At 42.2% G+C, this 14,264-nt stretch overlaps 1 protein-coding gene across 1 annotated transcript in view; it reads left to right on the forward strand.

The window, feature by feature from the left end:
• Positions 1–14,264, forward strand: part of eif3ea (eukaryotic translation initiation factor 3, subunit E, a) — a 117,895-nt gene that overhangs the window by 18,289 nt on the left and 85,342 nt on the right. The window contains exon 3 of the mRNA XM_060922285.1: positions 3,969–4,086. Within this exon, the coding sequence (XP_060778268.1) occupies positions 3,969–4,086 (118 nt within the window). The remainder of the gene's footprint in view (positions 1–3,968; positions 4,087–14,264) is intronic.

Genomic DNA, 14,264 nt, shown 5'->3' on the forward strand with positions numbered 1-14,264 from the left:
TTCATCTGTCAGCACAGGGACCAGCTAGTTACCGTCAGGACCAGTTACTTTTCAGACACTCAGACAGACTCTGCTGTTCATGTTACCTGCTTTGTACAGAAGATCAGGTTTTCCTCGTGCCTTATCTCGTCCACCGAAGCCTGTGTTCAGGCGACACCCTGATGGATTGGATTTAAAATGGATCATAAGGTTTTGCACAAACTTCTGGAGTCCATGCCAGTTCCAGTGCACACCGTCATTAAAATGAATAGGAGACGGATTCAATACTAAAACTCTAAAAGTCATTATTCTGCTTTCCTCTCAAATAGTTGTCAGTAATATAATTTGTGATGTGTCATATTAAATGAGAAAAGAATAGGAAATAGAAGTATTTTTATTCGCTCTCTCAGACCCCACTGTAGTCATCCGGTCATATTTCCCAGCCACACAGAACCAGTCAAAAGTTTGGACACCCCTACTCATTCATAGGTTTTTCTGTATTTGGACTATTTTCTACATTGTAGAACAATACTGAAGACATCAAAACTATGAAACGAGACAGTCAGTGACAGCGTAGCTCACTCTGGCCCAGTCTTGTCCAGAAGGGACGATCTCAAGTGGGCCACCTTGCGCAATAAATGTTTAAGTTATACACACCATATATACACTATATAGAAGCGATATACACCCTAGGACAGCGGTCCCCAACCTTTTTTGCGGCACGGACTGGTTTGATGTCAGACAATATTTTCACGGACCAGCCTTTAAGGTGTGGTGGATGAACTGTGGTATTTTCTAAATATAGTAATAAACGTGAATCCACTGTGTACTCGTATACAACTTTATTAGCAGCATCCTCGTAACATCGCGTCAGCAACATAACATGAGTAATGTCCTCTCTCCAACATTCTTGGTCGCTGAGATAAGCGTCTTGACATGCGTCAAGAGCAGAGCATGTGAGCGGAGCAGATGAATTTTGAAAAGAGCGCGGAGCGGGATTTTTTTTTTTTCAAGGATGGGAAGGATGGAGCGAGGCAATGGCCCGCTCCAGTTTCGCCCCGTTACCGCTCACATCACGAGTCTGAAGCATGCCCAACGTGGCTCAGAATGAACGACAGCGGTGTTTGTTTGCCACCTGCGCTCCGCCTGCTCATGATGCGTTTAGAGGCGGCTTGGAAAAACGCGTTTCCACGTGTTAAAAATTAAGTGGTTGTAATGGCTGTAAAAAGTGCGGGGGACAGAGGGCAGAGATACGGGAAGTGCTCCGCGTCCACTACGCGCATGTGTGCACATATTTTTTGAGCGAGCGTGGAGTGGAGCGGGATGCAATCTTGGTGGAGCGCTGAGCGGTAACGGGCGAAGCGGCATGGTGCGACATTGAGTGGGGAGCGAGCGGAGCGACCACCTCCGTGAGCGAGGACCGAAATTCTCGCCGCTCCACTCCGCTCACATGCTCTGGTCAAGCGTGAGTTATATAGACGGATGTAACGGAGAGAATCCGGTCATTTTTCAAAATCAAACATCGTTCAGACTCAGATAATGAATGAAACGGAAATAGTGCAGGTTATTTATTCTTTCTATGTGGCCCGGTACCAAATGACCCACGGACCGGTACCGGTCCGCGGCCCGGGGATTGGGGGCCGCTGCCCTAGGAGTACCGACCTATTTGCCAGAAAGAATCCAAAACGGCGAGGAATTGACCGAGAAGAAGCAATTTTTGTTGAACTGCTCATCAAGGTTTACTTAGTCCACAACTTCATTAATAATTGTAATTAAGCAACTCAAGGTAGAAGTTATATGCACCCTAGGTACCCCTACCTTCATGCCAGAAAGAATCAAAATCGGTGAAGAATTGAGGGAGAAGCTAGTCTGGTTAACACCAGACCATATCACAAGTGAAATATGGTCTGGAATCCGCCTATTGAATTTCTCGTAGGGGAGGTGTGGTTTACAATTGTCAACGGCCGTTTATTGGACGTTGCGAATGTCTATCATTTGGCGTATACGTAGCCCATGGCCAATCATGGCAGTTGTACCTGGTGATGTAGTTAGAGCGACGAAGAGGCGAAGAAGAGAAGGAAAGAGAAAGAGAAGGCAAAACAAAAATAGGAAAACAATGGCATCGAACGATTACTGCCGTTTGTGCAAGACAAAGCTTGATCGAAAGTTTGGTTCGTATCGCTCGCCGCCATGTTAAATGTGATCCGTAAACAGTCCCAAATAAACTACAAGCTTCCGTTTGTCGAGTAGTACGCGTCACCGTCTTTCCACCCCTCCCCCCTCTCTGATTGGCTCCCTAACTCAGGCGAGCCTTTAGACCATAGTTTCCATGCTGTCCTTTCAGATCGGAACGATTGTGCAAAGCAGCATGGGATTTCCCAGGCTAGGGAGAAGCAGCAATTTGTGTGGAAACTGCTTGTTAGGGATTAATTACTCCATATCTTCTTTATTATTTGCAATTATGCAAATTTGGGTAGAAGCTATATGCACCCCAGGCAGATCTACCTTCCTGCCAAAAAGAATAAAAATCGGTGAAGAATTGAGGGAGAAGAAGCGATTTACGTGAAACATGGATGATGACGGTCAGATGAACTAATAACTTGGGGACTGTGTATGGAGTTATGTGGTTAACAAAAAAAAAGTGTTAAATTTCATAATATAGGTTATCCATTATGCATATTATAGATTAGTAAATAATAAAAATACAGTAAATAGTCCTATTCCACTACTGTCGTAATCCATATTATGTCAAGAACCGCTCAACTAAGTAAAGAGAAACGACATCCATCATTACTTTAAGACATGAAGTGTGTTTTAAGGCCATCCTTAAAAAAAATCCGTTTCCTGTCCACCGGGTGAGCAAAAAAATTTTCAGTCGGGAGGGAGGGATTTTTTTTTTTATATATATATGGATGGATAAGAAATTGCAATGCTGTGTTTGCCTTTTCTTTCAGTACTTTTTTTTTATTACAAAAGCAGACACATTTAATACAATGACAGTTTAATCAACTGAAACTTGTACAAAAACTGTAAGTTAGCATTTTAAATGCTGACTGCAACATTTGCAAAACTTTTACAAAGGTACTTAAAATGTCCGACACGGACTTTTTGTAGTTCTAAATCGAGCGTTAGGCCGAGTTCGGATGAAATTACACTATTAAAATGATCATGGAATGATTAGTTTTTCTGAATCTTTACTATTTTGTTGTTCGCTAGAGTACCATTTTGCGATTTCACACTTAAGCAAATGTTTGAAAACTCCGGATCTCCTTCCTTCATGGTGGCTGCCATTTTTTTTGTGCCGCACGGCGCATGCGCAGAGCTGATTCGACAGGGCTTTCCACAAGCGCCGGCTGCGGCCACGCAATTAAGTCCAGCCGGCTACTTTAATGACTTATTTTTGTAGCCCACAGGCTCTAAATATTAATTTTCGATTTTAATAAAATTAAATGTTTATCTAACGGACTGACAATAATGTCAAACTGAACCGCACTCATTTAAGTTGTGATTCGCGCTGTTTGTACCGATAATAACCACAAATTCCCCGCCGACTTCGTTGATCAGGGGAGAGTAACTCATCCGCAGCCCCGACATGCGGTGTGTGCGCGCGCGCACTCGGCGGAGGCAGTATGAGCCTTAGTGGAAAGCCCTGGGAATGCGTAAATGTCAAGTTCGAGTTTAGATTTACGAGCCCGAAAAAAATGTCGAAAAACTGGCATTAAAAAAAAAATTCACCCGCACAAACGGCACTCATCGGGCCGGTGGACCGGAAACAGAACATTTTTTAATAATGGCCTAATTAATAAAAATGATGGAGGGGAAAACCTACTGAATTAGTTGTCCAAACTTTTGACTAGTACTGTAAGTGTGACCCTGTTTCTATACATCTGCGACACATTGGCTATATCCATAACAGCGTTCTCGTTTATGAAATGTCATGTTAGTTGAGATGGTAGCGAGTTGGCTGAGCTTTGTTTCCTTTGCTTTAGCGCTGAGAGAGAAGAGGAGTGCGGTTGTGGCCCAGCTGAAGCAGCTGCAGTCTGAGACGGAGCCGATTGTTAAAATGTTTGAGGATCCGGAGACCACCAGACAAATGCAGTCGACAAGGTGAGTTAGTGCTCGTACTCCTGCAGATCTGCAAACAAACTCACTGCCACTTGTAAAGAGACAGAGACAGCCACAACTGAGGGTCGGAGTAAGTACTGGTACTCAGAAGTGCTATAAACACCAGCAGTCGACAAAACAGTGGAAACAACGTTGTAGCAAATTTTCCACCATCATCCCCCTGTTCCATTCACTTGCTTTTTACCACATCAGCTTGCCAGTGGGTTTTTAATACATTTTTCGAGACTTTTCCCCAGTAATCAGGTTCTCTGCTGCATGGATTGTCACCTGGGTGAAGTTGGCTCCTCATCTCCAACCCCAACTCCAAAAAGTTTGGATGCTGTGTTTAAACATGAATGAAAAAAGGATGTGAAGATTTGCAAATCATGGAAACCCGATATTTCATTGAAAATGGTACAAAGACAATGTATCAAATGTTGTAACTGAGAAATTTTCATCTCATTATCTCTAGCCGCTTTATCCTGTTCTACAGGGTCGCAGGCAAGCTGGAGCCTATCCCAGCTGACTACGGGCGAAAGGCGGGGTACACCCTGGACAAGTCGCCAGGTCATCACAGGGCTGACACATAGACACAGACAACCATTCACACTCACATTCACACCTACGGTCAATTTAGAGCCACCAGTTAACCTAACCTGCATGTCTTTGGACTGTGGGGGAAACCGGAGCACCCGGAGGAAACCCAAGCGGACACGGGGAGAACATGCAAACTCCACACAGAAAGGCCCTCGCCGGCCACGGGGCTCAAACCTGGACCTTCTTGCTGTGAGGCAACAGCGCTAACCACTACACCACTGTGCCGCCCCTGAGAAATTTTGTTTTTTTGAAAAAAATATGCTCGTTTTGAATTTGAGGTCAACAACACGTTTCAGGAAAGTTGGGACAGGGGCAAAAAAAGACTGACAAAGTTGTGTAATGCTAAAAAAAACAAAACAAACCTTATTTGGTTAATTGGCAACAAGTCAGTAATATGATTGGGTATAAAAAGAGCATCCCAGAGAGGTGGAGTCTCTCAAAAGTAAAGATGAGGAGGGGTTCACCGCTCTGCGGAAGACTGTGTGGGCAAACAGTGCAACAATTTAAGAATAACGTTCCTCAATGTAAAATTGCAAAGAATTTGGGGATCACATCATCTCTGGTACATAATATTTAAAAGATTCAGAGAATCTAGAGAAATCTCTGTATGCAAGAGTCAAGGCTGAAAACTGACACTGGATGCCTGGATGATGTCACGCATTCAGGGCTGGCTGGCTCAGCTGGGCAGCCAACTTTGTGGTCGGTTTTAACTCTCAAAAATCTCTCTCTCTCTATTTTTTTTTATTCCCATTTATGCAACATACAAGAGTCAAGGATGGAGATACTATCCACTCAGAAATTCATTTAAAAATAAGGGTTCTGCGTATCTGCTTCAGTGTTATAAGCATGGCTAAAACCAAACGTGATCATGATGATACTTCGCAAAGCCTCCATGAAAACAGCATCCGTATCTGCACGTGCTGACTGCGCTCGAATCAATATCGGGTTTTTCCCGTAACGACCAGGTCCCAAGCGTGTACAGCGCGCTCTATGAGCGAGCGCAGCCGCTCGAGCTGTGCCACACTCAAGTGCTCAAAGGAGTGACAGTCAAGTGTTCATGTGCTGTGTGACCACAACTTTTAGCTCATGTATATATTGCCATGCATCGCCACCAAAATGCCTCATTTTCATTGATAACCCATCGTGAGCTGTGGTGTGACCGTAGCTTAATATAAAATTGCAAAGAATTTGGGGATCACATCATCTCTGGTACATATCATTTAAAGATTCAGAGAATCTGGAGAAATCTCTGTATGCAAGAGACAAGGCTAAAAACTAACGTTGGATGCCTGTGATCTTCAGGCCCTCAGGCGACACTGCATTAAAAGCAGACGTGTCTGTAGTGGAAATCACTGTATGGGCTCAGGAACACTTCAGAAAACCATCATCTGTGAAAAGAGTTCATTACTGCATCCACAAATGCAAGTTAAAACCAGGTATAAACAATATCCAGAAACATCGCTACCTTCTCTGGGCCTGAGCTCTTTTACGATGGACTGAAGCAAAGTGGAAAATTGTCTTGAGGTCTGATGAATCAAAAGTAGAAATTCATTTTAGAAATCATGGACACCACGTCCTCCAGGCTAAAGAGGAGAGGGACCATCCGGCTTATCAGTGCGCAGTTCAAAAGCCGGCATCTGTGATGAGGGGTGTTCACACGGCACATATTTGCATCGATGCTGCACCGATGTATTTTGTTGCGATATATCTTACACCGGTGTAAATTTTGTGGAGCGTTCACACGTCACAAACCTGCTTACTAGAGAGAAGTGTGTTCACACCGGTGCAGCCCCACTTGCGTTCACACGGCAGTTTTTGCGACCGTGCTATACGATAGTAATAATGCGGAAATGAAATATGCGCATGCGTGAAAATGTACTTCCTTTTCCCAGTTGTCATGGCATCACGAAGCGCCGGGAAAACAACGTGGATGAAGACACCAGTGTTGCCAGATACTGCTGACGTTTTCCAGCCCAAAATATGTTCAAATCCGCCAAAATGCACTTAAAACTGCCCAATCTGGCAACACTGGAAGACACGCAGTTCTGTTGTTGATATTCGCCATTTTGGAAGCGCAAAATACCAGGATGCAAATTATGCAATGCCCGTATGTAATCAACTCTCCTCACGCGTAGCGAGTCTACCCCTGTAGCCTTCAGACGTCCCATTTTATATCGGTGCTGCCCCGCAAACTAGCATTTACTCCGGAGTAAATTTCTTAAACCACCTCCCGAGCAGGGTTAGATTTGCACCGGTTTAAGCAGCTTTCAGGGGCTACACCGGTATAACTTTGTACCATGTGAACGCTCTACCGGGGCAGCCCCGGTGCTACACCGGAATAAAAGTTGCCATGTGAACACCCCTCTGGTATGAGGGAGCATTAGTGCAGGGCTTCTCACCCTTTTCTGCTTTGAGGCCCACTTATTCATACTTATAACGAGTCGAGGCCCATTTAAAAAAAAAAAAAAGATCCCCAGTTATTTTGGCTCATTTATTCTATTAGAATGTAATAATCTATTGTAAAGTGTATTAATGGGATGCAGCATCACTCCCTGTTACAGATGGGAGCCCAGGAATTAAATAAGTACAATAAATACAAACTATTTTTATTGTAGGTATTCTATTTAAAACTGTACGGATGTGCCAGAAGCCAACATAAAACCATGCATGCAGGGCATTCTCAGTCTAAAGGGATCAATGATCCAAAAGTGGAGTCTGGTCCATTAACACAAGAACTTATTGTCATGTTTGTGTTCAGCAAACAAGCAAGTTATTCAAACCAGGAAGTACACTCAGAAGAAGTGGATATAGAAACCACTCAATGGGATTAGATCCTTACACGCTAACAAAGAAGGGTTTTTTTTTTTTTTCCCCCTACGAGTTGGAAAATTATCCATCCGTCGAGTTCTCGACATCTCAAACTACCTGGTGCTGCAGACATCGTTCTACACTGACAAACAGATGAAAACCTGGAAGAGTATGGAGGAGTACAACTTTTTATATGGGGCTGGTTTAAAGATCTGGGGATCAGGACACGATAGATCCGTCTACCGCTGTCTAAGTGCAGGAAGAGTGTTTGTTAGCAGGCGTGACATTTACAAAAACGAAAACAAAACAAAAAGCAGAATCATAAAGTGGAGTATTTAAACAGTGTTACAAGCATGGCTAAAACCAAACGTGATAACGATGATACTTTGTAAAGCCTCCACGAAAACAGCGTCTGTATCTGCACGTGCTGATTGTGCTCAAATCAGTATCAGGTGTTTCCCATAACAACCGGGTCCCAAGTGTGCACAATGTGCTCCATGAGCGAGCGCAGCTTCTCGAGCTGCGCCACACTCAAGTATGCAAAGGCGTGACAGTCATGTGTTCATGTGCTGTGTGACCACAACTTTTAGCTCGCATGTATATTGCCATGCATCGCCACCAAAATGCCTCATTTTCATTGATAACCCATCACGAGCTGTAGTGTGACTGTAGCTTAAAAAGCACATCTTGGGTAAATTCAGGAGCAAGATCAATGTAATTCTCTTATTTTATATTAAACTTTGGTCAAATATCTGTCACATTATGCATTTTGTGCAATTGTTTTACCTTGCGCAATACCAGAAAAATTCAGCTGAATTCAAGCCATTTGAGGCGAATTGGTCCGCCTCTGAAAAAACTTGGCATTTGGATTTCCCGGCAAGCATTTATTTTTGTGACGTCGCGTGCGGGACGCCTCCCTCTGAATCCTACGTCAGCGCTGGTTTGTTTTATGAGAAAACGACCTGGTGGTTTTCTGCAAATTTCTTCAACGTTATCGCGTAATTATTAAAATGGTTAACAGATGTATCGTAGGAGGGTGTAGCAACACCAATCATGATGGGATTAGTACTCATTGTTTTCCAAAAGACCGGACAATGAGAGAGAAATGGGAGCGCTTGGTCTACACAGGCTGTGCACTGAAACCGTGCAAAGCTCTCGCAGCCTGCTGGCGCTTCCGCAGGTGACTTAACGAATCTGGCTCCAGACTCACTTGGGATTTTTCCAGATGTGTTTTGTTTTATTTTTTTTCTGCTGTAGACAGATGGCCTTGTGCAAAATTGCCCTTCTGGATGAGTGTATAAAGGGACATACTTGCATATAAAAACCCCCGAAATTGGTCCAGGATATGCACTTTAATGAGGTGGGTGTGACATCAGATGCAACCCAGTAATTATACCCTACTACGAGTAGGGTATAATTTTTTTTTTTTTTTACTAAAAAAAATTTTTGCTTCAACTTGGGGGTTGAGAAACACTGCATTAGTGCACATGACATGGGTAGCTTGTACATTTGGGAAGGTGTCATTAATGCTGAATGATGTATACATGTTTCAGAGTAATATGCTGCCATCCAGACAATCTTTTCCAGGGAAGGCTTCCCTTCTTTCAGCAAGACAATGCCAAACTGCTTTCTGCACATATTGAAACTGCCTGGCTCTGTAGTAAGAGTATGGGTGCTAAATTGGCCTGCCTGCAGTCCAGACCTGTCTCCCTTTTAAAACATTTGGTGCATTATGAAGCACAAAATACGGCAAAGCAGACTCCGAACTGTTGAGCAACTGAAATTGTATATCGGGCAAGAATGGGACAACATTTCTCTTTCAAAACGACAGCAATTGGTCTCCTCAGTTCCCAAACATTTACAGTGAGTTGTTAAAAGTAGAGGTGATGCAACAAGCTCTTATATGAGCACCAGTCAGGTTTCCGGTCCTTTTACTCCACAGATACCTGCTTAGCTCACTTAATGGACTATATTAAGTTAGAGCAAGATAAAGGTAATTTCACAGGTATGGTATTACTAGATCTACAAAAGGCCTTTGACACTGTGGAGCATAGTATTCTACTCAAAAACCTGGAAGCTATTGGGCTTCAGAAATCTGCTGTAGACTGGTTTCATGCCTACTTGGCGAATAGGCAGCATTGTGTGGAAGTTGGTGGCGTCACCTCCTCACCTGCAGATATGGTCTGTGGTGTTCCCCAGGGTTCCATATTAGGACCCTTACTATTTCTGATTTATGTAAATGACCTGCCTGCAGCAGTAAAGTGCAATCTTCTGCTGCATGCAGACGATTCTGCTCTCTTGATAGCTGGCAAAAATACTGCTGATATACAGCAGCGTTTTTCATCGGAACTTGAATCAGTCCAAGAGTGGCTAATTGAAAATAAGGTGTTTCTACATCTTGACAAGATTGAATCAGTCCTTTTTGGCTCTAAACGTAGACTCAATGGTAACGAGTCATTAGACGTTACCTGCGATGGTCACAAAATTACCAGTAAATCCTGTGTTAAGTACTTGGGCATTGAACTTGACCTGTCGCTGAGTGGGAGCCGAATAGCTGACAATGTCATAAAGAAGGCCAAACTGAAGTTTCTATATAGACGGGCCAGGAATTTTGATATGGAAACCAAGAAACTTATGACGCCAGCTCTGATTCAATGTCATTTTGATTATGCCAGCACCTCTTGGTACTCTGGCCTTACCAAGAGACAAAGGAATCGTCTCCAAACTACTCAGAATAAAGTTATTCATTTTCTTCTAAGTGTTTCCCCTAGAACTCGTATAGGGTGTGCTGAGTTCAGGCAGGTCAATTGGTCACCGGTGGATCTCTGTGTAAAACAACTTTCACTTAACACTATCCATAACATTATATATGGTAATGCTCCTCAGTATCTAACATCTTCCTTTCGTATTCGTAATTCCCGCCACAACACCCATTCTGGATGCCTGTCCCTGTTTGTGCCCTCAGTAAAGTCTTTCAGGCGTTCCTCGTTTAAGTACACTGGTACCATTGCCTGGAATGAGTTACCTCGTCGTATTCAGTCTATTGAGTCTGAAGGCGCTTTCAAAAATAGGGTTAACAGTTTTTTATTTGATCAACAGTCATAAAATCATTTTATGTCTTAGTCTCATTTGTTTTTTTCTACCATATAAATTTTTGTTGGTTTTTGTGCTTATATTTACTGTGCAACTTGGTTCAAATTTGTTAATAATAATAAAATTATTATTAATACTTTATTATTTTAGTATACTATTGTTTTACATAATATTATGTATTTACTATTTACCCCTATTTTGCCATTTGATTCTTGCCGGACCACAATGGAAATAAGTGTTATACACTTTCTTGTATTAGCCGTGTATCTTAATGTACACTAATATATAATTTACCAGCTGGGAGGTCCGTATCGTGAAATACTGTGACCGAGGTCTTGAAAGTACTGAGCGAGGCCCTCTGGGCCGAGGTCAGTATTCAAGGCCGAGGTCACGGTATTTCACCATACGGACCGACCTTAAGCTGGTAAATAATATATTTATTTTTTTCTTTATCAAATTCTAACAGAAAACCAGAGCGCCCGAAAGGGAAAACTGAGCCGAGCCACCATTTTGAATCCTCATTCATGGCTGTAATGCAAATGGCTTCCTCCTCGGTATACAAGTGCACTTCCATGGCAGGAAAAAACTACATTTTGCCGCCTATGTAGTCCCCTATTCATACAAATAGGAGTCATTGAGGATTCAGCCATGTTTTTGCTCGGCGTTAGCAACAGTTAGAGGTTTTTAGCTTTCTCCTGAAATGTTTTATTTTATTTCTTCTTCCTCAGGGTAGTAAAACTCACTTTCGCTGTGAACACTATCATTATCGCTATCCATGCTGTAAAATTAATGCTATTATGCTGAGAAATGCTGGCAAACATTTATAAGATTTTTGATAATCTTATAAATACATCTTTAAAAAAAGAGAAATGTTGACAAAAATTGCTACTAGGTTTGTTGTTGTGAACGAGCGAGTCGCCAGAGGTCCGTAACCGGGGTCTGTACCGTAGGATATGGACCCGCTCGCCAGCCAATCAGAGCGCAGGATTTGATGGAAACCGGACCGTGAAAAAAATTAATTTATGTATTTTGTGCATTATTTTACTAAGTGAAATCAATCAACCAACACAGTAGTAAACATGCCCTTATCCCAACTTTTCTGAAACGTGTTGCGGACATCAAATTCAAAAGGAGCATATATTTTTCAAAAAACCAGTAACATTTCTCAATTTCAACATTTGGTATGTTGTCTTTGTACCATTTTCAGTGAAAAATAGGGTTTCCATGATTTGCAAATAATCACATTGTTTTTATTTACAGTTTACACAGCGTTCCAACTTTTTGGGAATTGGGGTTATAAAAAGAAATGAAATCAAACAATTGAAATACATTTACAGGTTTGTGCTGGTGTTTTTTTTTTTTTTTTTTTTTTTATTTAGTGTTTACATGAGATTAAACTAATGTACAGGAATAATATATCAAGCAAATTTCATTAGAATCTCTTATGTCGTGCTGCACAACAATATTCTCTTCCCTGCACAATATCTCACTGCCATGACTAATCCTATTTTAATATTAATTATTTCATGTTTTATTAAGCATTTATTAGTTCCTGATTCTCCTTTAATATAACTTGGAATGATTCATGTTAAAATAGGATTAGTCATGGCAGTGTGATATTGTGCAGGGAGGAGAATATTGCTGTGCAGCACGGCATAAGAGATTCTAATGAAATTTGCTCGATATATTATTCCTGTCAATAATAGTTTGTCAATTTATTCATGTTGTTTCTCATTTAAATAGTTGTACAGTGGGACTGCCATAACTGCGGTTTCAGTTATCCGCAGTTTACCCCAGGCTGAAAATATTAAGCGGCAATATTAGAATCCCATTCATGATGGAGAGAGAGATGACAATGTCAATAAACCATTTGGAGACAGGATGGAAATGTAAAATTCCTTTGTTGAACACACAACTCCTCAATCACAAAAACGAGCAACAGGAGCATGAACTAATGATTGGTATTGTATCTAGACGAAAAACAAGCGTTTATATACAGTGGGGCAAAAAAGTATTTAGTCAGCCACCAATTGTGCAAGTTCTCCCACTTAAAAAGATGAGAGAGGCCTGTAATTTTCATCATAGGTACACTTCAACTATGAGAGACAAAATGAGAAAAAAAAATCCAGAAAATCACATTGTCTGATTTTTAAAGAATTTATTTGCAAATTCTGGTGGAAAATAAGTATTTGGTCAATAACAAAAGTTCATCTCAATACTTTGTTATATACCCTTTGTTGGCAATGACAGAGGTCAAACGTTTTCTGTAAGTCTTCACAAGGTTTTCACACACTGTTGCTGGTATTTTGGCCCATTCCTCCATGCAGATCTCCTCTAGAGCAGTGATGTTTTGGGGCTGTCGCTGGGCAACACGGACTTTCAACTCCCTCCAAAGATTTTCTATGGGGTTGAGATCTGGAGACTGGCTAGGCCACTCCAGGACCTTGAAATGCTTCTTACGAAGCCGCTCCTTCGTTGCCCGGGCGGTGTGTTTGGGATAATTGTCATGCTGAAAGACCCAGCCACGTTTCATCTTCAATGCCCTTGCTGATGGAAGGAGGTTTTCACTCAAAATCTCACGATACATGGCCCCATTCATTCTTTCCTTTACATGGATCAGTCGTCCTGGTCCCTTTGCAGAAAAACAGCCCCAAAGCATGATGTTTCCACCCCCATGCTTCACAGTAGGTATGGTGTTCTTTGGATGCAACTCGGCATTCTTTCTCCTCCAAACACGACAAGTTGAGTTTTTACCAAAAAGTTCTATTTTGGTTTCATCTGACCATATGACATTCTCCCAATCCTCTTCTGGATCATCCAAATGCTCTCTAGCAAACTTCAGACGGGCCTGGACATGTACTGGCTTAAGCAGGGGGACACGTCTGGCACTGCAGGATTTGAGTCCCTGGCGGCGTAGTGTGTTACTGATGGTAGCCTTTGTTACTTTGGTCCCAGCTCTCTGCAGGTCATTCACTAGGTCCCCCCGTGTGGTTCTGGGATTTTTGCTCACCGTTCTTGTGATCATTTTGACCCCACGGGGTGAGATCTTGCGTGGAGCCCCAGATTGAGGCAGATTATCAGTGGTCTTAATGTCTTCCATTTTCTAATAATTGCTCCCACAGTTGATTTCTTCACACCAAGCTGCTTACCTATTGCAGATTCAGTCTTCCCAGCCTGGTGCAGGTCTACAATTTTGTTTCTGGTGTCCTTTGACAGCTCTTTGGTCTTGGCCATAGTGGAGTTTGGAGTGTGACTGTTTGAGGTTGTGGACAGGTGTCTTTTATACTGATAACGAGTTCAAACAGGTGCCATTAATACAGGTAACGAGTGGAGGACAGAGGAGCCTCTTAAAGAAGTTGTTACAGGTCTGTGAGAGCCAGAAATCTTGCTTGTTTGTAGGTGACCAAATACTTATTTTACTGAGGAATTTACCAGTTAATTCATTAAAAATCCTACAATGTGATTTCCTGGATTTTTTCCCCCCATTCTGTCTCTCATAGTTGAAGTGTACCTATGATGAAAATTACAGGCCTCTCTCATCTTTTTAAGTGGGAGAACTTGCACAATTGGTGGCTGACTAAATACTTTTTTGCCCCACTGTACGTTTCACTCCAATTCGCAGTTTCGGCTATCTGCGTTAGATCTTTGAACGTGTCTCGCTGTGTACAGTGTCTTGCAAAAGT

This window comes from Neoarius graeffei, chromosome 5, assembly GCF_027579695.1.
Source record: "Neoarius graeffei isolate fNeoGra1 chromosome 5, fNeoGra1.pri, whole genome shotgun sequence".
Lineage (NCBI taxonomy): Eukaryota > Metazoa > Chordata > Actinopteri > Siluriformes > Ariidae > Neoarius > Neoarius graeffei.